Source organism: Hippocampus zosterae, chromosome 2 (genome assembly GCF_025434085.1).
Source record: "Hippocampus zosterae strain Florida chromosome 2, ASM2543408v3, whole genome shotgun sequence".
NCBI lineage: Eukaryota > Metazoa > Chordata > Actinopteri > Syngnathiformes > Syngnathidae > Hippocampus > Hippocampus zosterae.
This window is the reverse complement of record NC_067452.1, coordinates 6,440,018-6,467,963: the sequence shown is the minus strand read 5'-3', so window position 1 is coordinate 6,467,963 and position 27,946 is coordinate 6,440,018. Positions and strand designations below refer to the sequence as shown.

At 43.1% G+C, this 27,946-nt stretch overlaps 2 protein-coding genes across 4 annotated transcripts; one reads left to right on the top strand and one right to left on the bottom strand.

Annotated features, from left to right (window-relative positions):
• The first annotated feature begins 1,767 nt into the window (after window positions 1-1,767).
• kpnb3 (karyopherin (importin) beta 3) lies at window positions 1,768-14,783 on the top strand. 2 transcript variants are annotated; one of them, XM_052057599.1, is made up of 27 exons: window positions 1,768-1,932; window positions 5,488-5,568; window positions 5,910-6,102; window positions 6,187-6,289; window positions 6,740-6,836; window positions 6,925-7,029; window positions 7,510-7,632; window positions 7,718-7,838; window positions 7,925-8,012; window positions 8,095-8,201; window positions 8,306-8,430; window positions 8,508-8,597; window positions 8,671-8,844; window positions 8,918-9,136; window positions 9,234-9,317; window positions 9,393-9,525; window positions 9,610-9,731; window positions 10,101-10,197; window positions 10,342-10,514; window positions 11,774-11,885; window positions 11,966-12,021; window positions 12,092-12,214; window positions 12,304-12,523; window positions 13,271-13,499; window positions 13,615-13,756; window positions 13,834-13,928; window positions 14,005-14,783. In XM_052057599.1, exons 1-26 carry the CDS (start codon window positions 1,855-1,857, stop codon window positions 13,918-13,920), a joined length of 3,282 nt encoding a protein of 1,093 aa, XP_051913559.1. In that variant the 5' UTR covers window positions 1,768-1,854; the 3' UTR covers window positions 13,921-13,928; window positions 14,005-14,783. The 2 variants fall into 2 exon arrangements, with proteins under 2 accessions (XP_051913559.1, XP_051913558.1); XM_052057598.1 differs by having other exon boundaries at window positions 13,834-14,783.
• A 2,069-nt stretch (window positions 14,784-16,852) lies between these two features.
• atg13 (ATG13 autophagy related 13 homolog (S. cerevisiae)) lies at window positions 16,853-27,928 on the bottom strand. Of its 2 annotated transcripts, XM_052057610.1 has the most exons (18): window positions 27,728-27,928; window positions 27,074-27,154; window positions 26,884-26,964; window positions 25,518-25,637; window positions 23,723-23,769; window positions 22,278-22,418; window positions 22,164-22,204; window positions 21,932-22,028; window positions 21,728-21,835; window positions 20,233-20,326; window positions 19,972-20,070; window positions 19,698-19,781; window positions 19,460-19,566; window positions 19,194-19,320; window positions 17,638-17,712; window positions 17,437-17,544; window positions 17,220-17,351; window positions 16,853-17,135 (listed from the first exon to the last, which is right to left on the bottom strand). In XM_052057610.1, the coding sequence occupies exons 2-18, from the start codon at window positions 27,140-27,142 to the stop codon at window positions 17,058-17,060; spliced, it is 1,608 nt and encodes a 535-aa protein (XP_051913570.1). In that variant the 5' UTR covers window positions 27,143-27,154; window positions 27,728-27,928; the 3' UTR covers window positions 16,853-17,057. The 2 variants fall into 2 exon arrangements, with proteins under 2 accessions (XP_051913570.1, XP_051913571.1); XM_052057611.1 differs by lacking the exon at window positions 19,972-20,070 and having other exon boundaries at window positions 27,728-27,926.
• Window positions 27,929-27,946: the final 18 nt, after the last annotated feature.

Here is a 27,946-nt window from a genome sequence, read left to right as displayed (position 1 = left end):
TCATTTTTCACAGCTTAATTGTTTCCCAGATTTTTTGTGTAGTTTTTTTTTTTTATATTTTTTTAACAATTCATTGTGTTGTTGTTGTTCAAGAGACTGTAGACAAACGTCAACAGTCTTTGGTTTCATTCAATAGAGGTTTGTATTGTATACCTAAGTGCTTCTCACTTCTTGTAGACAAACATGAAGGCAGCAACAAACACAACAAATGCATACCTTTACTTAAATACATTTACTTTTCATCAGCATTTTTTGTCAGATTACTTTTTAACTTTTACTCCCTACATTTGAAAACATATGGACTTTATATTCTTTTGTCAAAACAATTACTTTATCAAACACCCTGGAAGACGACACTGTGAAAAAAAAAATCCAAGTAAGAACAGCAACAGATTTGAAAACGCAAGATGTTCCCCCCTCCATGGGCCTTATTTAAGAAAATTGTTTGTTGGCTTTGGCAACAGCAATCATTGGAGGAGAATGCATTGTTGTGTCACATATCATCTTATAAAAAAGCTGTTTTAGTTGTTCGGAAACTCTCAGTCTCATCTAAAATAACACATGAGGGTTTGTTGTTGTTATCAATCGCTAATTTAGCATGTTTTGGTGACCTTATCAGTTCACAATGTTCGCAAAACTATGGAAAAGCATTGTTTTATAAACATAAAAGTCTAGCCAACATCAAACGCTTAATTCAGAAACAACAACATGCGACACAAAGTGATTTCTATCCCTCTCATGATGTAAATTAGCAAAACATTTTGTGTGTCTGCCATTGCTCAAGTTCGAAACCCAAAACAAAACAGCCACTTGGTTTTGTTGGTGGCCCTGAGCTTCAAGAGCAATATTTTACTTAGATTGCCATCTACTGGACAGTCATAAACATCCAAGTGGAGTTTCAAGCTGTCAGAAAGAACGCCCGTAAAATCAGTCAATCAATAAATCAAAATCTTTATTAAACCAAATAAATAAATAAAACCTATTGAGACCACGGTCTCTTATTCAAGAAGGCGGAATACAGTTCACCTCATAACAATAACAATACATAATATACATTAAAAAACACCTACATAAAGTAGAAATGAAAAAGCATACAAGAACACAGTCCAACGACAAACAGAAAAACATTGTTGATGGACTACAATGCACCCAGAGAGTAGAGCAGTAAATATTGAGCGATTAAAAACATGGCCGGTGTAGAGCGCTTTAATTTTATTCCTTGATGTTTGCATTAAAACGTCGTATTTTTTAATTAAAGAATACGACTGAATATTGTATTTTTATTTAAGCATTATAGCTCCATCGTACTCATTAAATCGTTTGTGATCTGTGAATTTGTGCCTGCTTCTTTTAAAAATAGATGGGAAAGAACCCACATTTCATTGCGAAGAACCCCCTGTTTTTCTTCACGCTATTTTTACTATGTTAAAATGCAATGCAAAATATCAAAAGGTCTGGTGACTTTTACGACTTTTATTCACGACTTCTTGTGTAAATGCAGTTGTTTTCATTAACGAATATCGTTGTACAGTATCTATCTAACTATCTATCTAGTTCGGTGAAACTCGCTTCTGTTTTCTTGTTCATATTTTACACATTTTCCCGCGATTTGGCACATTTTTTTGCGACTGGGAAAGGGACACTCACTTTTCCGCGTCGACGTCATCCAGTAGACGAGCAGATATTATTTTAGCCAATGGCGCGAGTCTATGAGATAACTGATGGCCAATGGATGTTAAGAATAGTTGCTAAAATAAACCAATAAGAGGCTAGCTGCGTTGTGAGCCTGAAGCTGGGACCGCCGGGCTCAAGTCTCCGCGTCTCCACCCGGCTGGTCTCTTTTGGATCTCTGCAATGGCGGAACAGCAGCAATTCTACCTCTTGCTGGGTAACCTGATGAGCCCTGACAACAATGTCAGGAAACAGTCAGAGGTGAGGATTCATTAGTTCCATTAGTTTTCACGCCTGACAAATGGGAGATTGGAGCTAAGTGGCGTGTCTTCTGTCGCCAAAGCTAACCGCCCTGCTATTGCTATGTGTAGCCGCGCGTCACATTTGGTAGCCCACGTGCAATGTGAGCCAGCATTGGCTAGTGGTCAGCTAACACTACGTTGCTAACCTGCTGGATCGTGTTGCGTAGTTTTGAACGCACGAGCAAGCTCAGAAACTGCAATCGTCTTCATGATATTCGCAGAGTTGCACTCACGCAGCCCTGTCCCTCTCCCACGCACACACACACACACACTCATACATACTCAAAACTCAAATGCACACGCGGCTTCGTATCGTTGCCAGTCGCTTGGATTGGGTGTAAACATGGGGCGGTGAGCTAAAATCCTCAGCTGGTAGGGAAGCGAGGAGTCTAGCTAACGCTAGTGTACAGGAAGTAGCATGGAGCTACATAACGCGAGCTACTTCCCGGTGGCTAACTTACTTAGCAGGTAAACGAGCATTGTGCACTTGCACTAATCAGTGAATGGAATGTGAGGATCGTTTGATTGGTTTCCCCCCAAGAAACTCTTTAAAAATAGCATTCGTTAAAAACAACACATTATTACGGAAGCAAGTATAGAGCTATGTAAGAAACACGAATGGCCCTTGATAGGTCTGCTTGCGTGTGTAATTGCTGTATACATGGTACTCGTCTTGGTTAATGTTACCCAGGGGCACTCTGTTACACGTAATTGGCAGCATTCTCAAATCATCCACCTGCCATCTTTGACATTATCTCGATAGACCAGTTTGTTTTTAGTCGTTCTGTCGTCTTTAGTGCACAATGACGACCCGCCTGTCGCGCCAAAGCTTTGTTATTACGAATATTATGCCGGTCCTCTTGCAGCACTCAAGTTTTTTCCTCGAGCTATTTGGCCTTTTTTAACAATCAGCCATCGACACTGACGTCTTTCAAACGTGAACTCTGCTTCAACGCAAACTAAAATAATGGCATTACATTCATTGGTTCCTCACGTCATGGCGATTTGAAATAAATTACATTCAACAAGTCAAGTCAACAGTATTTATAGAGCACTTTCAAACAGCCATCGCTGCATACAAAGTGCTGTACATGGAGCGATTTAACATATACAATAAACAGTAAGACGAATCAGTAATAAGTAATAAGGCGGTAGAAAGCACCAAGCAGTAAAACCAATAGCAAATCTAAGTCATGCTGAGTCAAACGCCAAAGAATACAACAAATTGAATATATTGAATTGAATATATTCGCATCTACGTTCCGTGTGCATCGTGTCCCCTCTGCAGTGTGGGGCCCTTTTAAGTGTCATGCAGTCAGTTCGTATTGGAAGTGCTAGCCACATATACCTGGTCATCTTGCAGAACCTCTTTACATTTTATTTTCCTCACCTCAATGTTTCGATTGTGATTTAATGTACAGTTATTTTTGGCAAGGCCGTCTTCCAGTAGTTTTTAACAAACAAAAACAAAAATGAATCTGTATTACTGCTAGTAATAACATTTTGGCATTTTAGTTTAGGCTTCTGCTAAAATAAAGACAACTGAACTATATACATTAATAAGACGGTTTATCAACTTGAAACACAGTTGTTGACTGACAAAACATTTGGATTTGCAGTCTTTAAAGTGTTCACTATGACAACAAAATTCTACCAATATAGATCCCCATCCACATACACAAAATAAAGCCAACTAACAGAATCATCTTTTTTTTTAATCTCCCCCAAAAGCGCAGCATTGGCGATTTGAAAATTGCGTTCTACGACATTACAATGCCAATGTGAGAAAATTAAATGTAGTTTTAGAACATGAGACATAAAGCAGATGGTTCTATTTGACCTGGTGTTGTGGTAAGAAAAAAAATCTTAGTAATTCAGTGTTTTGGTTCTCTTTCTAATGAGTCACTCGTGTTTCAGTTGTAAACTTGTGGTGGCATGAATGAACTATTATACATTGTACAGAATCCCGCGTGCGTGTGTGTATACAGCGTTGTTCCAGACATATTCACCTTGTCTTAAAGCATTTATGCAAGATTGTTTTTCACTGCAGTTCAAAGTGCCCAACTCACGATTTATGCTTGGTTTAGTCCTGGCCTAAAATGAGGCAGAGGTTGTACCTTTCTGCTTATGCTGTGAAGCCCAATGGTTCAAACAACTTTTTATGTGAAACACTCCCATGTATTTTATTAGTGAACTTATTTTTAGTTTAATTCATATCTTATTGAAATTTAAAGTATAAATACAGTAACTTGATGAACTATTTTGATGTGTCTCCGGCTAATATTGTGGTTGAACAGATTTCAGGTCATCATCCCGTTAACGGGAGCAAAGAATTTCAGGTCCCTATTTTTCATCTTCTCAAAGGTTCTCGTACACGCATTGTTGTTAAGTGGCTCCTGGTCTGGCCCATCAATGGTCACATTGCAGCAGATGTCCAAGTGACTCGCTTTGAATTTTGCAAAGGGGTTTCATAATCTTGGGAAATGTTAAATGCTGAAGTCAGAGCTTGAGAAACATCCGACATAACGTAGAGTGAAAACGGCATGAAGGGGTGGAAAAAATAGGATCTTAATGGTTGTTCCCGGTATTGTCAGCTCTAGGACATGGGACACTTGCCATACCCTGATGTGGTGAAGGCACAGTGAAGCTCCACCCCTTTTAAATCCTTGATTGGTTGAAAGTGGTAGAAAGATGTGACTTTTCCTTTTTTTCCTTTCCCTACATGATCAATATGAAGTTGAAATAAAATGTTACTGCCAGACGTGCCTACTTCCCCTCCAAACCAGCGGGGAAAAGGCAGCAGCCTCCCTTCTGTTCAGTCACTTAGCAGCTTTTGGCGGCAACTGCAAGGCAATCTTGGGCTGGCTCATTGCCGTCATGCCCTCTCCTGCATCCTACCCCTACAGTAGGTACCGAAAAAACAAAGTGCAGTTGGTAAGGTTGACAGTTTTGGAATGGTCCAGACCTGAATCGGACTGTAAATCTTTAGATGATCCCCTCGCATCCCGACAGGGTTTTTACAAGGAAGAGTTGTCAAAGTCTTAGGTGTTTTGTGTTATTTTGACTTCAAGATGGCGCCGCGAAAGTGGCTGCCTTTACAGCAGCTCCTATTTATTTTGTTCTACTTCTTCTTCTCATAACTTTGCTGCCCTGAAGTGGGAATTTCTCCATTGTGAGACTATTAAAGGTTTTCTTATCTTAAATGATGCCACATCACAATGTGCCACACTGATTGTCCTAAAAGATTGAGTGCAGCTGCAAAGTAATCGTTTTGAGGGCGCCCATATTTTTTTATTGCTATTTCAAAATGTAACATTTTGTTGTGCTGTTCACATTTCAAAGAGACCATTTCCAATTTGAATCAATGTATTTTTGTTGTTGTTTTGGCGATGCAGTGGTGCATATCCCAAATGTGGCACTTGGAGAAAAGCAAGCTGAATTGTAACTTGACTGATGCGGTGAAAATCCAGCCTTGCATGTCTCCCTCTAACTGCTGCCCGTTCTATATTTCCAGGAGACCTATGACACCATCCCTGGTCAAACAAAGATCACGTTCCTGCTTCACGCTGTCAGAGATCCATCTGCGGCAGAGGAGGTGCGTGTGCATCTGTACCCTTTGGAGAATGCATGTGTTAATCAGTTTGGTGGCACCGGGAGGCCTCTCACCTCGGCCACGACAACCGCTTGCGATGGATCAGTACTTTGGTATCGGGCCACTTGCGCGGATCCCAAGCCTTCCTCCCAGCCGCTAGGTGCCTGCGGATAGCACACCTTGAAGCTGATATTTTTAGTCTTGAAATGGAAGAAGTCCGAGAGGTGCTCCATCCGGTCCGGGGAGAATGCTGCTTAGATTGCTAAAGTGTTGGTTATGGCAAAGATTTGGCGGAGAGAGGGAAAATGGAATCATTTCTCGTATTTTTGTTGACCAACCACCAGGTCAGACAGATGGCAGCAGTGCTTCTGCGCCGGCTGCTGTCGTCCTCCTTTGAAGAGATCTACCCGGGCCTCACGGTTGACATGCAGACGGCGATCAAAACTGAACTTTTGACCAGCATCCAACAGGAGACCTCACCAAACATCCGCAAGAAGGTCTGCGACATTGCGGCAGAGCTCTCCCGCAATCTGATCGGTAACGTTTGAACACTTTTGGCTCAAAAATCACATGAGGACTTCATGTTTTGGATGATGTATATACATCGGTGTGTCAATCTAGATGATGATGGGAACAACCAGTGGCCAGAGGTTCTTAAGTTCCTGTTTGACTCTGTCAATTCGGACAACGTTGGCCTGCGAGAAGCTGCCTTGCACATATTCTGGTGAGAATCATTCTCTTCAATGAATTGACTGCAGACTTGTGTGAGATTGATCGTCATGTTTAGAAATAGGGCTGTACGATACATGAAAAAAATGCCGATGTCGAAACGGCGGCCCATGCAATACGTTTCTTCCTAAATTGAATTGGACCAGTCACACGCAAATTTAGATGTGCATCGCCAGCCAAACAGAGTTGAGTGTTATCTGGGGTAGCGACACACACACACACACGTTGTTTATTTTGCCACATTGGACAAAATAAATAAATCATCGTCATCTTAAAAATGTCATTTCTTTTGGTACATGTTAAATAGTGGTATATTTGACAACCTTTGCACATATTTTTGCAATATCGTGCAGCACTATAGTTTGAAAGCATTCTGAATTGTGAGACCTTGTCTTGGGCGGATGCCCTTAAAACGTTTTTTTTTTTTTGTCTTGCTTGGTTTCAGGAACTTTCCAGGAATCTTTGGTAACCAACAGCAACATTACATGGATGTTATCAAGCGCATGCTTGTCCAGTGCATGCAAGATCAAGCGAACCCTCAGGTAAAATGTGGCCAACCTTTAGGTCAGATCAGTCGGTTGCCGTTTGAAAGGGTTGTGATTTAGTTGACGTTTCTTTTGCACCTTTCAGATCCGCACACTGGCCGCCCGGGCTGCATCCTCGTTTGTCCTGTCCAATGAAAGCAACTCGGTCCTGCTGAAGCATTTCGCCGATCTCCTGCCAGGCATCCTGCAGGTCAAGACTCTTGACCGTTTTTCCTTCACTCATCTATTTATCTATTTATCATCTATTTAGTCAGATACAGAGACCAATCTTGCATCAAGTACCGCTATAGGTACTGAATCGAATCAGTACGAATCGACGTACTGAATCGACACCATGGCAAAAGCGGTGGAACAATATTCCACAGCTTAAGTAACTTCAACTTCTTTGGATTTGTATTAATTCAAACAATTACTCCAAGGATACCAATTAGAATACTGTTGATATCAACACGTTGGAACAAATGAGGCATATACTCAACAGTTTTTAACACTGCTAATAATTTTCCATGTATCCAACAGTTGGCACCAAAACATTTTAAGTCTTTAGGGAGGATAAAACAGCCTTTCATGTCATATGCCAGCTTGGGTCATCTACTTTATTTCATCTTGTGAGAGGAAGTAAAAGAACCCCCTGGTGTATCAACACGGCGTCCTTGTTGCCTCCGATCAGGCTGTGAACGAGTCCTGCTACCAGGGAGACGACTCGGTCCTCAAGTCTTTGGTGGAAATTGCGGACACGGCACCCAAATATCTCCGACCGAACTTGGAGGCCACTCTGCAGCTCTGCCTGAAAGTGAGTTGGGGGAAGCGGGCGGCGTGAGTTTGGCGCCATTCTCCGTGCTATGCTGCTGACTGCAGCGACCGCCGTGTTTCTTCAGCTCTGCGCGGACGGCAACTTGCCCAACATGCAGAGGCAGTTGGCGCTCGAAGTCATCGTCACCTTATCGGAGACTGCAGCAGCCATGTTGAGGAAACACACAGACGTTGTGGCTCAGAGTGGTGAGTGGTCCTTTATGACGTGCTGGATTGTTACCCATCCTTTCATACAGACCGCAGTCATCAGGAAGTGATCTGTGTGTGTCCAGTGCCCCAGATGCTGGCTATGATGGTGGACCTAGAAGAGGATGAGGACTGGGCCATGGCTGACGAGCTGGAGGACGACGACTTTGACAGGTGACATTCATGTGGCCGACAAAACGAAAACCTTCTTGCGGCACCGCCCACTGACATCGTTTGCTCCGACACCTAACAACAGCAATGCGGTAGCGGGAGAAAGCGCGCTCGACAGAATCGCCTGCGGTCTGGGAGGAAAGATCATTTTGCCGCTGATCAAGCAGCACATCAGGCAGATGTTGCAGAACCGTGAGTACATGCGCATTGACCGACGGGGGCGGCGACCGTGCCACTTGCCGGTGCGTTCCCCTGGCATTCAATGAAGCTCGATTAAAGCTTGTGTTGCGTTCTAGCTGACTGGAAGTACCGCCACGCCGGGCTGATGGCGCTGTCGGCCATTGGCGAAGGCTGCCACCAGCAGATGGAGGCCATCCTGAATGAGACGGTCATCTCTGTACTGCACTTTTGCGCAGACCCGGTAAGAAGTCTTTCCTCTTGGAACGATGCTGCCGCTTTTTAACCGGGGTGAACCAACCAAAAACAAATCCTCCTCAGCATCCGCGGGTGCGCTACGCCGCTTGCAACGCTATCGGACAAATGGCGACCGATTTTGCACCCACTTTCCAAAAGAAGTTTCACGATAAGGTAAAGTCGAGTGAATTCAAGTGAGTCGGACCACTCGAAAGCCATTGTGGACTGCGACCTTCCTCCCGCCCAGGTGATCTCCGCGCTGCTTCAGACCATGGATGACCAGAGCAACCCCCGAGTGCAGGCGCACGCCGCCGCTGCTCTCATCAATTTCACAGAGGACTGCCCCAAATCCCTGCTCATCCCTTATCTGGACAGCTTGCTGCAGCACCTCAATGTCATCATGGTCGCCAAGTTGCAAGAGGTAAACCAAAATCTTCTTTCCGTTTAGTCTCGTCTAGTCAGGTTCTTTAGAGTGCTTTCTTCCCCCTCCCGAGTTGTTCCAAAAGGGCACCAAACTGGTCCTGGAGCAGGTGGTGACCTCCATTGCCTCTGTGGCGGACACCGCCGAGGAGAAGTTTGTGCCATACTACGACTTGTTCATGCCCTCGCTCAAACATATCGTGGAAATTGCGGTGCAGAAGGAGCTGCGGCTCCTTCGGGGCAAGACCATTGAGTGCATCAGCCTCATCGGTCTGGCCGTCGGCAAGGAGAAGGTAAATGCCACAAGTGCGTTCGGAGAGGAGTCTGATGCCGATGCTGCGTGTTCCCTCGTTTGGTTGTCCGAACCACGCTTTTCTTCCTTTTTGTTAGTTCATGCCAGATGCCTACGCTGTCATGCAGCTGCTTCTCAAAACCCAGACTGACTTTAATAACTTGGATGACGACGATCCACAGGTGAAAAGGCTTGGCGGTACTCAAAACTGTTTTAAGGCGTCTTGTTCTAAAATATTTATTTTGATTTCTATCAAGATCTCGTACATGATCTCGGCCTGGGCCAGGATGTGCAAGATCCTGGGAAAGGACTTTCAGCAGTACCTCCCAGTGGTGATGGGCCCCTTATTGAAGACTGCTTCCATCAAACCTGAAGTGGCTCTCCTTGACAGTAAGTTGGTTTCCTGCTCATGCTGTGGATTAATTATTTTTTTTTTTTTTAGTCTGAGGTTACACTGAGCATTGTTTCTCGTAGCCCAAGATATGGAGAACATATCAGAGGATGACGGCTGGGAGTTCGTCAACCTTGGAGACCAGCAGAGTTTCGGCATCAAGACCGCCGGCCTGGAGGAGAAGTCCACCGCTTGCCAGATGCTGGTAAGCATTTGCTGTAGTGCAGCGAGTACTTGTCAAAGTATTGGTGCCCGTTGGACTTTCTTCCATTTTGTTGCATGCATTTCATATGATGGACCAATACAAAAGGTGAAACAAAACACAAATTGGAAAAGTCGGTCGTCTACCGGTATACTGTGATGACGGTACAAATACAAGAATATACTCTCACACTTTTCAGATTTTGTTGTTGTTGATACCCATGTTATTGTTGTGCGAATGTCACAAAAAAAGCATAATTTTAAAAAAAAAAGCTTTGTTAGAGTTTGTGATGTGACAACATGTAAAAGTCCTACAAGCCAGGTTTTCGAGTCAGCAGACGTTGCCGTTGACGAGCTGATGTTTGTGTTTCAGGTGTGTTATGCCAAAGAGTTGAAGGAAGGTTTTGTAGAGTACACTGAACAAGTGGTGAAGCTGATGGTTCCTTTGCTCAAGTTCTACTTCCACGATGATATCCTTGCTATTGACCCGTTGGATATTTTGCAAAGATTTTGAAAAGCTCTTCTCCCAAAAAGCGTTGTATGTAACCAAATAATTTCAACCGGCCGGGAAGAGGAATGCTTTTTAAGGCGTTGGATTTCCTCAACTGAGTCACGTGTGCGAGTGGCAGCAGCGGAGTCCATGCCCCTGCTGTTGGAGTGCGCACGGGTTCGGGGGCCGGAGTACCTCACCCAGATGTGGCTCTTTATGTGCGACGCCCTCATCAAAGCTATTGGGACGGAGCCAGACTCGGACGTCATATCAGAAATCATGCATTCTTTTGCCAAGGTAAGAAACCGGAGTCCTTTCACTGCAAGGAATGCTGTTCTGCTGCTCCGTGTGTATTGTGCCCTCCCTGAACGTGCAGCCTTTAATTTGGTAAATGGCGTGCGGGCCTCCCCATGAGCGGCAAAGTGTTTTATTTTCTCATGGGAAACATTTCCAACCGGGGTAGAGTTTTTTGTTTTTTTTGTTTTTTTTTAATGCCGGGGGTGAATAAATGTATCGCATTCCAATCAACATCACACTGTTGTAGAATTATTTCTTTTTTAAATAACAACCATATTTGCTTCATTTTGGACAGTCAGCAGGCTTTGTATATTTTCTTCATAGAATGGCTCAATAGGTTCAGTGCTTAAGAAAGGCAGTCCACATCATTTGTTTCGTGAAACAAAATTGAAGTGAGAGGAAAAAGTACCACGGGTTTGTTTGCCTTGTTTTTGTAATCTGATGTATTGATTCAGTGCCCTGCGATTGGCTGGCAACCGATTCAGGGTGTCCCCCGCCTACTGCCCGGAGACGACTGGGATAGGCTCCAGCACCCCCCGCGACCTTAGTGAGGATCAAGCGGTTCGGAAAATGAATGAATTTATTGATTCATGTTCACGCCACACTTTGGTAGAATTGTGTGAGTCGTCGTCAGAAACATTAAAGAGTGCAAGTCAGTGTCAGGAAGTTGGCAGCTGTAATTCAAGTAGATAAACTAACATTAATCAGATTGTTTTCTTGATATCTAAATTGATTTATTGCTTGTGTTGGTTTGAAAACGATCATCCATTTTCCGATCTGCGTTATCCTCACAAGGATCCCAGTGGGGTGCTGGACCGTATACCAGCTGTCTTCGGGCAGTCGGTGGGGTAAACCCTGAACCGGTTGCCAGCCAATCGCAGGGCACACACAGACAAACAACCATCCGCGCTCATGCTTACACCTAGAGACAATTAAGGGTGTTCCATCAACCTGCCACGCATGGTTTTTAGAATGTGGGAGGAAACCAGAGTACCCGGAGAAAACCCATGCAGGCACGGAGAGAAAATGCAAACTCCACACAGGGAGGCCAGAAATGAACTCTGCACCGTGAGGCCGACGCGCTATCCAGTCGCCCACTGTGCCGCCTTTGTAAACAATCATGGGAAAAGAAGATAATTGCATATTAAATCACAATATCGAAATGGGGGTTTCCCTTTCAAAATCGCTCAGCCCAACCAAAATATTTACCGGTGTGTTCAATAGATGAACAGTATTTTAACCGGCGCTTTCTTCTCTAGTGCATTGAGCTGATGGGTGACGGCTGCCTGAACAACGAGCATTTTGAGGAGCTGGGTGGCATTTTGAAAGGCAAACTGGAGGAACACTTCAAGAACCAGGAGCTGCGGCAGGGTGAGGCTTCACAGGCGGCGACTGCGTGTTCTGCTGCTTCCTCGACTTACTCTTATTGACGCCACACTTGCACCTTTCAGCCAAGAGACAGGATGAAGACTACGACGAGCAGGTGGAGGAGACCTTGCAGGATGAGGTAAAGGTTAATCGTAGGCTCCGTGAAACTTGGCGGGTGCAGGCATAATAGAACCCCTCCGGTGTCTCAGGATGAGAACGACGTCTACATCCTGACCAAGGTGTCGGATGTCCTGCACTCCGTTTTCAGCAGTTACAAAGAGAAGGTACTCCCTTGGTTTGAGCAGCTGCTCCAGCTCATCGTCCAGCTCATAGTACGTATTCATCCGTTTGAATCGCCAATGAAGGATTCCATTGCGCCGTGGTCCTCGAGACCATTCACTGACTGAACCTGGTCCTCCAGTGTCCAAACAGGCCCTGGGCTGACCGACAGTGGGGGCTGTGCATTTTTGATGACGTGGTGGAGCACTGCAGCCCATCATCCTTCAAATATGCCGAGTACTTCTTGCGGCCCATGTTGCAGTCTCTGTGCGACTCTAGCCCAGAAGTTCGCCAGGCGGCCGCCTACGGAGTTGGTGTCATGGCGCAATACGGAGGAGAGAACTACCGGCCGTTTTGCACAGGTATTACTGGCTGTATATTCCTTTTGTGGCTGGTATGCATTAAACCCACCCTCCACCCCCACTCCATGGCACAGTGTTTGTCCTGCAGGTCGATGCAAAAAAGAGTGCACGGTCTGTAATTTCAATGTGCACTTGCAATGCCTGATTGAAACAGCATGAGGTGTTGGTGCGGTGTAACAAGAATTTTGAACAATGGTGGAGGTGAAGATCACTTTGAATTGGGTTGCCCAAATTTGTCAAATGACAACTCTGAGGATCTGTTACAACCGCGTGGCGGCACTACATAAAGCCGACGCAACTAATGACGATTGCAAGCTTTAGAGATTGGTCAAAATGATCTTGTCACTGCTTAAATTAAAAATATTTTTGAAGTAATTGTGGGGAGGGGGAAATAGGCACGCCATTCTCATGTAGTAACACGGACCATTACCAAATCGTGTCCTACATATAAAATAGGATTCCGTGTGGTTATGAAATTTCACTTCTTACTACCGATAGTAAATATTTGTATGAAAAATACATCTTGACCATCAATATCAAATCAGTGTGCGTTATGACTGTTTTCATGACTGACTAATTCACATGCTGCCCATAACCTCTTTGCACTGTCAGTTGCCCGGTGCAGATGATTTTAAAAACTGTAGACAGATTTGCATTTAAGGGTTGGGGGTGTCTATTTTCCAATCAGGATAATTTCTAGTGAGAGATGTCGGTTGTCACAATGTTTTCCCTGTTTACACCCGCCAGAGGCCATCCCCATGTTGGTCAGAGTCATCCAGGCAGCCGATTCTCGCTCAAAGGAGAATATCAACGCCACAGAAAACTGCATCTCTGCTGTCGGAAAGGTCATGAGGTTCCGGCCCGAGTGTGCCAATGTCAATGAAATTCTCCCCCACTGGATCAGCTGGCTACCTCTCAATGAAGATAAAGAGGAGGCTGTCCACACATTTGATTTTCTGTGTGATCTCATTGAAAGGTATTGATGGCATTCAATCTGCACTTCCCCGCCCGATTCATGTGACAATTGGAAAAACGGACATCTTGAAGTGATGCTTTTCCCTAAACTGCCATCTTGTTTCCGCTTCACACAGTAACAACCCTATTGTCCTCGGACCAGACAACTCTAACCTGCCCAAACTCTTCCTTATTATTGCTGACGGGGTGGCAAACGAGTCGGTGAAGAGCGAAGACGCTTGCAGCAAACGTCTGGCAAACGTGGTGCGTCAAGTACAGGTGAGCTCCGCGTCTGCCGCTGTTTCCTGTTCGCCCCTCACAGCGTGACGGACACTTACTTGGCTTTGTTGTCCAAGGTTTCGGGAGGATTGTGGTCCCAGTGTGTCGCGACGCTAAGTGAGACTCAACAGAAAGCCATACAAGATTTACTGAATGCCGCCTGAGCCTCCTGGTCAGACTTCGCACCCTTCAAGCCCCTGACGAAAAGTTGACTTTTCCCCACACACACTCCTCCTCTTGATCTGCAGGATGTAGGATGCTGGCTTCACCCTCCCGACCGCCCCACCTCCCTCCGGGCCTATTATACACACTGCACTCAATTGACTGGAGCAAAACTTGAGGACCCTGACGTCGAGGCCTGATTTAACTCCTCAAGCTCGGTGTTTGTTTCCAACCATTCCCTCAAGTGTGACTTGCCTCTGCCCAGAGACTGACGTTCAAGTGCACTAATAAGGATTGGGCGGGTGCGGGCTTACTTTTGGGAGAGGGTGGCATGGGACAGGACTTTCCATTGGACTGCACAGCTCATTGAGTTGAAAATGCACATTGGGCAATCACTGCCTGCATTTTGTGAATTTCTATGATCCCCGACCTCCACACCTACCCCCCACCCCCTTTTTTTTGGGTTCCTAGTTATCTGGGGCGAGATGATCTCTGTCAGAGGGGATGTTTCAAAAGTAACGGCATGTTTTAGTGGGCTAACTATCGTGAATTTACTTCTTCGGGGAGTCTGTGTCAACTTAGCAGCTTCCCACCCTATCCATAGCCTTCCGATTTGCTGTTCAGATGAATAAGTAGGTTTTGTTTTTCTCGAATGTCAAAGCACCACTTTTAGGTAGAATCAGGAAGGGAGGGGGAGCTCAACCTGTCGTTGGTCGCTGCCAACCAAGTTGTAGTCTAACCGCTTGTAGATTATTGGTGCGTGCTAACGTACTCTTTGCTATTATGGTGTTAACCCTTTACAGCCCTGCAGGTATGTGAAATTTCACAAGTTACCTACAATAAAATGACATTGACAATTCTGAAAGGTTTTATATTCACTTGTTTTATATTTACTTGGTACTCCATAGGTAATGTATACGGGTAATGAGACTCATCATAACTTTTTATTGGGACGTCAAACGAGGTAAAATTTACATTAAACCTTTCAACCAGATCATGTGACGTGAACCTTGCTGAAAACTGATTTATACTGATGTGCAACAGTTCACAGAAAATGCTATTGGTACCGCAGCCTCAAAACTACGTAAAAGGCCAAACTTTTCTTTACACTGCCATTTTGGCTTGCACTTGCTGTCAACTAAAAAGGACTTTACTGTACTCATTGCTTCATTCCCATCATGAGGGAAGTGGCAGTTTTCCATCCCTCCGACCAAGAAAAGTGCACTGGAATGGCACTTGAAATAGGAGGTCCAAGTCCCGAAGTCGAAGAAACTAAAATGTCTACGCCAATAGTTGCTTCATAGTGACGTAACCGGGCAAGAGCGACCCCTATGTAGACACAGACTGTCAATGGCAAAATCTAATTTTAAAGACTGAAAAAATATATTTGGCCTTATCACATGTATTTAGTTATGTGACATAATGTATTTTTGTACAGACTTTGAAGATATGTTACCATCTTCCTGCATGAAGTTATTCAGTGAATTTAGGTAAATTAAGCGAATAATGATGGCAGGTTTGCCGGAGGTCACGATGTGTTTTGAGCCACAAAACGACTTACCTCAATCAACCATCTATGTTTACATTTGCCTGGAGTGCATTGACGCAACTGGTACAGTCGAATAAATCTGACTTTTCTGGAACGCAATGTCGGCTAGCAGACTGCACGACCAAACCCAGTAAGGCAGTGACCTGGGGCGGGCCTTTATATGGCACTGTGATGTTATTTCCAGTCAAGAGCATGTCGTAAAATGGCCGCCTCCTGAGATGGATTCAAAACGTGTGGCCCACGACTGCCATATTAATTCGAATGGTAATTAAAATATTGTCAAGAAAAATCTTGACTTCCATTTAAGATGTGTGTTGTAGTAAGGTATTAAGTGCTAACGGCACCCCATGATTCCGATGAAAACATTGATGGCTTACAACTACGTTATCTTGAAAGATGATGCAGGCTGCAGAATTTCTGTCAATCTCTGACTGAACAACAAACACTATTGTGCCGGGTGTTTTGGGATGCACTCAATTCAAATCCACAGACCAGCTGGGAACCTGGAGCTAGAGCAAGTTTCATTTGCTTAAGATTGAACGTTTTAGGCAACTAGACCCCCCGGCAAAAATTGTGGAATCACCAGTCTCAGAGGATGTTCATCCACTTGTTTAAATTTGTAGCCAGGGGGGGAAGAAGAAAAGAAAAACTAGTCTTCAAACAGTATCTTTTGCACTTAAGTGCTAAATGAAATCAAGGAGGAAAAAAATGTAGTCAGTTTACACCCATCAGAGAAAAATTAGTTTGGAATCACCTGGTAATGGTGTTTGGTGTCAGTTTGGTTCATCGTGGGTGCAAATCTGGGCTGGACTGCCCCTGGCAAAAGGCCCTGCTGCATTTCATCTTCAATAAATGCACAATTTTTCCTTGAAGAAAACTGTCCATGACAAAGCTCCAAGTTGCAAAGCACTGGCAAACGCAATCTGCGAAAGTTGGGAGCCAGATTGATGAAGAGTACTGTTGTCACTTATTAAAGTCCATGCCCCCGAGACATCAAGCTGTCAAAACAGCCAGAGGTGGTATGTTGAAGTGCTCTTTTGCCCCCCCCCCCCCCCCCCCCCCCCCATTGTCCCACAATTATTTCCTCAGAATTGAGTGATTCCTTACCGTTTTCTCTCTGCTTGGTCTAAAAATGTAACAACTGTATTACTGACAACTGCATTTTTGCTTGCAAGAAGCCAGAGAGTCGCCATTTGAAATGACACTAGTTTTGTGTCATGTCTGTCATCTGCTTCTACAAATTTCAACGTCTGACTGAATATCCTCGGCGAGTGGGGATTCCACCATTTTTGGCAGGTGTTGTAGTTACTCTGTGAAGCAAAACACATTCTCAAGGTAATTGCATCCCCGATTTTAACTTGGTGCACATTGAATTAATTAATTAATTCCGCTCGGATGCTTAAAGTGACTAGGTGAAATATTTTAAGCAGGACCCATTTGCGTGTCAGAGGCTCTATATACAGTGAATGTTCTGTACAAGCTGGGACACTACTGGCTTTGGGACCAAAACATGTCAGGGAATAAACTTATATGTAGTTGGTGGGGTCTTGCAGGACAGCCGATAACTTCTTTTGCTTGCTGACGACATCTCTACTGGAGCATATCCACAAAGGCGTCAAACTCGTCGATGTTTCTCTCATAGATGGCCAGTTTCTCTGGCAGCGAGTCCTGCATGCATACCTTGTTGTTAGTGACAAATTACACTGCTGAATTTTGCCATCGAAAGGTTAAAAAAAGAAAAAGAAAACATACTACGAGATCATCAGCCATCGACTGGGAACTGATGTGAAGCGAGAGGCTGGCCAGTTGCGGAGGGTTTTGAAACTCCCTGTAGAACGTTCCTAAATCCATCGGCATCAAGTCGTCTTTCGAGAAAGCGGGCCGCTAAAAAATAAAATAAAGAATAATACAAGAACCAATTCGAGAGGGAATTGCAGCACTTCTCAAAGAGTTGAGATGACGGACGTACAAAGTCGACCATGACAAAGTCATCGTGCTGCCCTGAGCCCTCCGAGCCCTGAGAATGGAGGCTGGCCTGCAGAGGGGTCATGCAGGAAGGAGAGTCTGGAGGATGGACCTGGCACACATACACACAGACGTAAGCAATGTCATTCTCAAGTCGTCGGGGGCCGGGGCCGATGCAGAGTGAACCCATGACATCCACGCTTACCATTGGATCATTGTCCTCAGAGTCGAGGCCCCTGGGAGCAAATGCAGCAAATGGCAAGTCCATCGAGGCCGATAGCTAAAAACACAACAAAAAAGTATCAGCGCTGAAAGCTACATATTTGGTCATCATTTCTAATGTTGCATCAAGATTATATATACAATGCAATACACTTTTTTGGGCTTTGTTTTTGACATAAGCCACGATAGTTACTTTTTTCCAGCCTGGGACTGCTGGGAGTATAGAGACTCCTGAAAAATGTAAAATGGGAACTCAACAATCAATAAATTAAATGAAGTTCAGGGAGCATGAACTCTGTTGCTCCGCACTCTTGGCAGCGATCTTTATCGAAGACAGCCAGTTCAGCCATCTTCGCCTGACGGTTTCTCCATGGGGAAGTGACAAAGTTTTTTCGAGACAAAGTTTTTGGACTGGGTGCACCGGTGCAAAAGTGAATTGCGCCAACATTTTTGACCGTTTCACGTTGACAGAGATGCCAAACAATCAATATTCCCTTCTTGAGCAATTTAATAAAGACTGTCAAAGCATTTAGTCAGTTCACATCCCTCATTTATGTAAATATTACTGTCCTTGATATTATTTCATGGTTCACTTATGGCCTTGAATTTTTCACACAAGCCAAGCTTTTATAAAACCAAAACATTTGTGTTTCATAAATCTGAAATTCACATAAAATACATCTTCATTTCATGAGTGTTTGTTAAAAAATGCTAACCTAATTCAAACACAGTTGGGAAGCCGTGTTCTACATAAAAACAAAACACAATGATTTGCAAATCATGTCCAACCTCGATTTCATTGAATACACTACAAAGACAACATATTGAATGTTCAAACTGAGAAACTATTGTTTCTAGCAGATAATCATGAACTTTGAGTTTTATGGCTGCAACGCGTTCCAGAAAAGCTCGAGCAGGGTCATGTTTTCTTTTCACAACATTCAAAAGACATTTGGGAAGTGAGGACACCAATTGTTGAAGCTTTGTAGGTGCAATTCTTTCTCATTCTTGCTTGATGTACAGCTTCAGCTGTTCAATTGTCCAGGATCTCCATTGTTGTATTTGTTACGTTTCATAACGCCACACATTTTCAATGGGAGACGGGTCTGGACTGCAGGCAGGCCAGTCGAGGACCCGTGCTCTTTTACGACAAAGCCTGGTCCTAGTTCGCCCTTTTCACCTGTGGGGCATTCCAAACAGCTGTTTGATGAGCATTTGTCCACTTTCTCAGGTCTTTTTTGCTGCCTGTTCCAGCTTATTTATTTGGAACATGTGCAGCCATAAAATTTCAAGTTCATGATTATTTGAAAAACAATCAACTTTATCAATATTTCATATCTTGTCTTTGCAGTGTATTCAATTCATCAATAAATCAAGGTTGAACATGATTTGCAAGTCAAGCCCTCTTCAGATCATGCCACTGACGTTTGATGGAACGACTCATAATTCCAGAAACAGAGGCGTATACACTTTTTCTATCCGCTGTGTCATTATGTAGAACATCCTTTTTTTCCCTCGTTGTGTATATATATTCCTTACCCGTGTATTGGGCTTATTGACAAAGGCTCCAACTTTCCTCGTCAATGCATGAAGTGACTTGACTGGGTCAGAGGGAGAAGCACTCCTCCTTCCCTCTGCGCTGTGGGACAAAATGTCGTTGTCTCCACTGGGAAAAGAAACAACACGTGAGGTCAACACACGACAGCAGCCAAACTACCACCCAAAAAAAGAAAAGAAAAGAAAAATCACATCATCATTGAAATTCAAATCATTGAATTTGTGAAATGACATCAATCTACAATTACCAGCTGGCAGACGTGTTGGGCATGTGCTCCAGTTTCAGATGTGCATCGGTGGCATAAGGCTGCGCTGGATGCAACATGACCCCGTCCTCCTTCCCGGCATGCAGTGTCTGAAGAGCATAAACTTGAATGTTTGTCTGGAACGTGTCAGCGCCCGATTTGCAAGCGGAGGCGTTTGTTCCTTACATTATCGGTACGATCAAATATCGTCATCCCGTATAATTACCGTTCCGATTGTTACCTGGTTTGGATTGGCAGCAGTATGGCAAAGCTCAGTAGTTCCCGCTAGAACAGGAGGCTGGTAGGATAGCCTGGAATTGTACAGCTACATGTGCAAACAAATGAGAGAACAGACGTATAAATAATCTTTGTCAAATTCAGTGTGTATGGACTGCGCTTGTCGGTACTGTCGTTAGTAAGTTAGTTGTGATGGAAAAGAGTCAAGGTCGATAAAAGCACAAGTGTAAGCAGGCTGAAATCCAACTGAACAAAAAGACGTGCCAGTGTAGACTCACAGTGTGAGTGACAAGACCGGGAACCAGCGGAAACTGTGGATTGTCCAGAGGAAGGGCCTTAGACGGTTTAGAAGGAGAAGGGCTCAGTGTACAGATGCACTGAAAAGCGGTCCAGTGGCGGGAAGAAAAGAGGAAAGAATGAGACATGAAAAACAAGTACGCGAGTAGAGAAAGAGTTTGATCTTTTGAGCACATTGGTTTATCCAAGCAACTTAAATGTAGTAGGGAAACGGGAGAGGAGGAGAGGGGTTGTCGTCTTACCTGGGAGGGCGGGGAAGTGGAGAAGGAAGTTGTGCAAACCTCCTGTGAATCCTGAACCCCTGCAAATGCTTCGCCATGATCATCGTCTGGTGCTCTGGGGCAGAGGGGATTGGAATTTGCTAATGGGTCAGTAATAAGAATAATGTGGCTGTGATTTTCTTTAACCCTTAGGTCCTTTGAAACAAAAAAAAAAACCCTAACTTACGCATTTTACAATCTTGGAAATGATGTATGTTGTGTTATACATTCTTTTTTTTTCAAACACTCAAAATGTTCAGAGGCAACTGTGCTATCCATACATATATAGTTTTTATTAGTTCTTTGGGATTTTTTATTCTTTATTTTTTGCAAAAGGAAAAAAAAAATTGTGTCTGGAGGTCCCAACCAAGCCCTACTAACCATCCTGACCGGACGTGTTCATGTAAAATGCATTGGTTTGAAGCCTCCTCCAAAAAGACAAACTCATTTGCGATCCTCTGGCGCCACCTAAAAGTTGCACAATTGGAATGACCTCTACCCAACAATGTGCATGCATACGTCTGTCCAAGCGAAAACAAAGCAATTGACGTAAAAATCGCGTGAAAGGCATGTTTACACATTAGGTTTACGATGCATTCAAAAATATGAATTATAATGGGTCTCTATGGTGCAAAATATGTACATTGTGAAGATTACGGAATCAAAACCTTTTTTATTATTGCTGCAATGCCTGAGAATTATCAGCCGGTGACGTCATGAAATTTCGGCCATTTTAGAACCCCCCCATACGTTTCAGCTCTCTCGTGTTTTTCCGAATGCCTTTGCCTTTGATTCAAAGACATAATTTTGCATTTATCGCAAACGGTGGACTACGAGGGTTAATTCCTGCACATGTCAGATTTGAGTCCAACAAAACCAGTTATCTTATTCCAGATTTTTCTGGAATAAGATAACTGCGAAAAAGAAGTGACGTATCCTTAATGGTAATAATTTGTGTGTTTGAATTTTTTTCCTTGTGAGTTGTAAAAAAAAAAGAAAAGGAAAAACGAATCAAATCCACACAATTTGTATTCGTATTCACAGGGAATTAAGTGTAACATAAATTAGCATGATTGCGAAGGCAAATCAGTCACGCAGACGTGTTGTGTTACTTTTTTTTTTTTTTACTTCAAAATGGCGCCGCGAGAGTGGCTGCCTTTCCAGCAGCTTCTATATTTTGTTGTTCTACTTCTTTCTTTCATAATTTTGCTGCTGTGAATTGGGAATTTCACATTGCGAGACAAATAAAGGTTTACTTATCTTATCTTACATCTTTTTGATAGCTGTAATAATCCACAGATTTTTGTGAGTAAATTGAGAGATTACCATTACTTCAATTTACTGTTATATTTTATCTGACAAATTTTGGGTGGGGGTAGTTTAAGAATTTTTTTTTCAAAATAAAATGATGTGCCTTGGCTGGATAAAGGCTGAGAAAGGAAACATTCAAAGCCCTTTTTATGTGTGTATTAGGTACCTGTAGTTGCAAGGCTGACCCATATTTGCAGGTCGCTGGCTGCCACAGGGAGTGTCCACAAAGTGGTCCACAATGATCCCCATGATAGGCACAGACCGCTCAAACTGTCTGCAAGAGCAAGATGCATTTGCAACACGTTCACTGTACATTCTATGACGGCAGCTACAATATAAAAAGTCACATGAGACAGTAAACACTACCGACCTGTTGGACATTAAAGCCAGATTGGTGCGATAGGCACAAGAAAGTGTCACAGTGCCAACGGGGGTTCCCACAACACCAATACGCACCGTCTGGAAACCTTCAAAAATGAGGAGCAACAACTTGTTTAAGCAAGCTATTGATGCAAAAAAAAACCCCTCTAAAAAAATCATCTTTGGATGATGGTAGGAATTGTAACCATCTACAATACAACACACAGCCGAATAACAACTACCTTCTCCCAATCCTCTCATCTGAACCTCCCCAAAATAGATCCTAGACAAGAGGCAAAAACAATGAGCAGACGGAACGTTGGGTGACAAGCGATGACAAAACGATGTTAACTCACCTGTATAATATCACATAGTCATGTCCCTGCTTTCTGGACAGTTTGTAGGCAGGCGTTACCCGTGTGACGGCCAGCAGAGACTTGAGAAGGACGGACAAACGGTCGTAAACGGTATACGACACTTTAATGTCCTTATCACACCTACAAAGGAAAAAAATATGTTGACACATTTTGTTTCTGCCCTCTAGGGTTGGATTCAAATGTCAGAGCGTCCGATAACGACTGAATGCCTATTTTTTTCCCACTCTCTATTTCAATGTGCATCTCAAAGGACATATATTTCACGCATGCGCGAGCAGTAGCGCAGAGCAGAAGTCAAAAATAAGACTGCTGTCAACTATAATACAAATAGGAATTAATTTAAAGAAGGGGAACCTCTCCTCTGGATGATGGTCACACCTCTAATGTATCATCCTTTGACCACATGCAGTGTAATTGTCCACAGTGTCGCTATACTCTAGATTTACAGCATTTGTTTTACCATGTTCATTTGTGTTGTTTCCGGATGTGCAAGTGTGTTCACTAATCAACACATTCCAATGATGTCGGGCTGGCACTGATGGTGTATATCCCATTTATACATGTAAGTGGCTACATTGCAGTCTCATCAGCACATGCGCATGTGTACAAAATTGTTGGTTACCCCTCTATTAATGAAAGACAACCCCCCCCCCCACCCCCCAAAAAACCACTACCAGTGCAATACGGATGACAAATGATAATCACACTATGCTTCTGAATAGTGGTCTAACAGATTTATTATTTTTTTTCAATCGTGCAACAGGTTTGGACAAAAATTAGAGTGCCCGAGAAAATAAACTAATTTGACCATGGGGACATGTTCAACCAAGGTGTGTCCTCTATTTAGCATCACAGGTGTCTTCAAACTTGTAGTCACAATCATGACTTGCCTGTGACAAGTAATCACTTGTGCTGTTTGGTGACACCGCATGTGAACACATTACAAATGAACATGAGGAAGTGAAGGAGAGAGTTGTCTTAGGTGATGGGAAAGAAAATTACCCCAAGCATCGTGATGTTCCTGTCACTGCAGATAAACAACAATTTTCAGAACTTCTGGCCCTATCTTGTTCCACGACAGCAGGGGTGTCCAAACTTTGTCCTCAAAGGTCACTTGTCCTGCCTTTTTTTCCAGCTCTCCCAGGAGCAAGACAGCCGATTCAAATCATCAGGATTGTTCCAATGCGGCTTCAGAGGTGGCTGATGAGTTGATCAGCTGAATCAAGTGTGTCGGAGCCGAGAGAGAGATGGAAAACAGGCAGGACGGTGGCCCCCCAGGCTGGACACGCCTGCTCTACAGCCATGTATATCGTCTATTTTTCCAGAGAGTTTTTCTCTTTCAAAAAAATAAGCTACAAATGTTTCTTGAAATAAATTTAGCATTATTTTTTTCCCTACATTTGTAAGAAAAAACCCCATCTTACTTTTCATTCATCTCCAGGCACCAAGTCTCTAACTCCATCGAGTCTCCCTGGATAAAAGACAGGCACATGATTGTCCAGTTAGGCTGGTCAGCTCTTGACTAACATTGTTACTACATTCTTACAAACATTCTTTCTACCCACATTCTTGCTGCTGGAGGCTGTGAATTTCCCCAGTGTGGGACTAACATTGTTACTACATTCTTACAAACATTCTTTCTACCCACATTCTTGCTGCTGGAGGCTGTGAATTTCCCCAGTGTGGGACAAATAAAGGATATCTTAATCTTAATTGCTTCACGGTTTTAATCTTTGCACTAAATCAGAAGGCACAGGTTTGGGGCCTTCATTCACCTACCCACCCTAGACCTGCAGCACGCCTATTCTCCTATAGCTGGTTGCTGCTTGAGTATTCAAGGCAAGTTAGTGGACTCTGGGAAACAGCATGTGGCCTATCTCTTCAATGACTTCACTCCAAGCAATAAAATACATTTATAAATTCCAGTAACTGATATGATTGGAATTGTGCCACCCATCCGTCCATAAAAGACAAAATTGTATTTCATCTATTTTTATGGTGGTATTATTCTTTATACCGTAGCTTCTGCAACTCCTGGCAAACATTGTGGAATCACCAGTCTCTGAGGATGTTCATTCAGTGGTTTAATTTTCTAGAAATAATAGTATGACTCAAAACTAAAGTAATTTCAAAACGACAACTATTGGGCTTTAAGAAACAAGACGATATCAAATTTAAAATGTGGTAGTACTAACATTTGTTTAGACAAGGGGTGTCAAACTCATTGTTGTCACGGGCCATCCCTCATAGGGCCATTATGACAGTAAAGCAGAATAACTGTTCAATCATCACATTTATTACTTGTACACAAAAGAAAAAAAACGACTGCTGACGAGTTTTGAAATCGGTCAAGTATTTGTTTGATTATTGCTCAAGTGAGTGTAAACAGGGTAAGAAACTTATTGCAAAATGTTACCGTTATTTTTTACGTCTGACAATTTGAGATTTCGGTACAGATTTAAATGGAAGTTGACAAAGATAATTTGCTTTCGCGGGCCACATAAAATGACGTGGCAGGCTGGATCTGGCCCCCCCGGCCTTGACTTTAGCACCTGCGGTTTAGACCAAGCAGAGAGGAAAAAATGGAATCCCTCAATTTTGGGAAAAAAATTGGAATCATGAAAAACTACCCCCCAAAAATAGCAGCAAAACTACACTTCAACACAGCACCACTACTTTGTTGCACCACCTCTAATAATTTATTTCTCAGAATTAAGTGAGTCTATTTCCTTTTCCTCTGCTTGGTCTAAAAATGTAATGTTTGCTGACTACCGGTACATCTTTTTTTGGGAGGTGTAGGTTGGGGTGGGGTGGGGGGTAATGTTTCTTGAAGCCAGAAAGCTTCCATTTGGAATGATTAGTTTTGTGTCCTGCTTTTTTTCGACATACTTGAACATCTGCTGAAACTGGTGAGGCCCTAATTCTTACCTGGGGTCGTCTACAGCAATGGGGAGTTGAGAAGTCAGGCGACGTGCCGGGGCATATCGGTGACAGAAGACCACGGGCTATACTGTATGCTTATTGAACAATGTGCAATTGCGTTGCATTTCTTGTTTCATTTGTATTTTATTTTTATATATTCCACCAATACAACATTTGCATATTATGCATTTGTTGGATCTATTCGGTTGGGTATTTTCAGTGATTGAGTCAGAATAGCATGGGTCCATAAAATGTTGACTTTTAAACTTGAAGGCATTTTAGAAATGAGGATTTTACCTCCGAAGTCTTTAGAGAGATCTCCACGCACATTGAGTGTCCCACGCCTGGAAGTTGGCCAGCCAATGCTTTCTTGGCTTCATGGGTGACTTCGGGGATGTCTTTGATTGCTAAATTGAACTGCAAAATAAACATTTTTTTAAAAATTACACCCACGCTTAAAATGAAATACAAGCAATGTAAACAACCTTTAAGTTGAATTCAACAAAGCAGTTACAATCTGATTTAAGAGCGAGAGATATGTTTGTGCCAATGGTATACGTAATTTTGAAGGCACCATGAATGCTGAATGGTACATACACGTTTTGAAGAAACAAATGCTGTCATCCAAGCAATGCCTGTTTCATGGACGCTCCTGCTCATTTCAGTAAGACAATGCCAAACCACATTCTGCATGTGTTACAACAGCGTAGTATGACTACTAGACTGGCCTGCCTACAGTCCAGACCTGTCTACCACTGGAAATATTTGCCTCATTATGAAGCGTAAAATACGACAAGGGAGACCCTGGACTGTTGAACAGCTGAAGTTGTAAATCAAGTAAGAATGAGAAAGTATTCCACCTACAAAACTACAACAATTAGTGTCCTCAGTTACCAAACATTTATTGAATGTTGTTAAAATAAAAGGTGATATAAAGCAGAGGCAAACATTACCCTGTCCCAGCTTTTTGGGAATGTGTTGAAGCCATAAAATGCTAAGTTAGTGATTATTTGCTAAAAACAATAGTTTGTCAATTTGAACTTAAAATATATTTTTTTCATTGTAGTGTATTCAATTAAATACATGTTGATTTGAAAATCATTTTACTCTGTTTTCATTTATGCTGAACACAACCTCTCAACTTCATTGGGTTTGTTAATATCACATGCCTTTCTGAGCTGCGTGCGGGACCCTCAGTGGCGGCAAAGACTCAGCACATTTCATTTGTGGATATGTCCCGATAATTAAAACTAACAATGGTGCCTGCATATTGTGCAGAACACACGTGTACACAAAGCCAATCAATTAAAAACCTTCGAGCTGCGCTCTCTCTCTCTCTCTCTCTCTCTCTCTCTCTCTCTCTCTCTCTCTCTCTCTCTCTCTCTCTCTCTCTCTCTCTCTCTCTCTCTCTCTCTCTCTCTCTCTCTCTCTCTCTCTCTCTCTCTCTCTCTCTCTCTCTCTCTCTCTCTCTCTCTCTCTCTCTCTCTCTCTCTCTCTCTCTCTCTCTCTCTCTCTCTCTCTCTCTCTCTCTCTCTCTCTCTCTCTCTCTCTCTCTCTCTCTCTCTCTCTCTCTCTCTCTCTCTCTCTCTCTCTCTCTCTCTCTCTCTCTCTCTCTCTCTCTCTCTATATATATATATATATATATAGAACGCTTTAGCTTTACCCAGTCAGAGCCAGTTGGTGTTGAAGACGAGCGAGTACATATCTTTTCACCAAGGCGAGCCTGGACTATCACCTGAACAGTCTACAAACACATCAACAATACAATGAAACGGTTGTTGAACACAATCAAGAAAAGTTCGATTTATTTTAAAACTACCAAGAAACTAATTTATTTTCAAGCATCTACTCACCTTTAAGGCAAAGAACTTGATGAACTTATCCAAGTCTTTTTTATCCTGTGGACTCAGGTCACTGTCCATGTTGTTACGACCCTGCAATTGAGCATGAGCACAAAATGAACCTGTTTAAAAAGCATAAATGACAGCAACGAGCAGGCACCGCATTGTTAATTATACAGCACTGCCGCGAACATGTAGATCTGTCGCTCAAACAAAAACAAACAAACAAACAACAACAAGAAAATCCCCATTGCATATGAAGTCGAATTTCGACCTTGCATTCGATATGCAGCTTTTTAAAGATTATACACTCAAATATATAGTACGATACATTAAACAACGCAGTTAGAATCATGACGTTGTGGATAATTATTGTTTCATGAAATTATTACAGCAGAAACATATTTGTGATGCCAATGCGGCCTCTATGTCGCTATTACACTGCCCATGGATCTACTGTACAGAAGTGATTCGGAACTTTAATGACTCCCCCCCCCCGCCCCCTTTGTAATGTACACCATAACACATAGAACCTAGCAAGGCGACAATGAGTTAATAGGTTCTCCATCCAAAGAACTGATTAATCAGTTTAAGGCCAATGCTATGCAGGCCATTAAGCTAGCTGGACGTCGCAGATTTCAAACCGATCATAAAAAGCAAACCTACATTAGCGTTTCCTTTAGCAACGTGGCTTTGATGAGGTACAAACCAGCTCGATCAATCGTAGCTTCGATTCAATTTTACAGAATCACGAATAAGAACAATTCTGATGTAAACAACGTCAAGTGCTGGTATGCTATATTTTTGTTTATCCTTCCCCATGTCGACGTGTTTAGCAAACGAAGCTTTCCCAATTGCACTTTCGCGAAATAATATGGAGGCCAT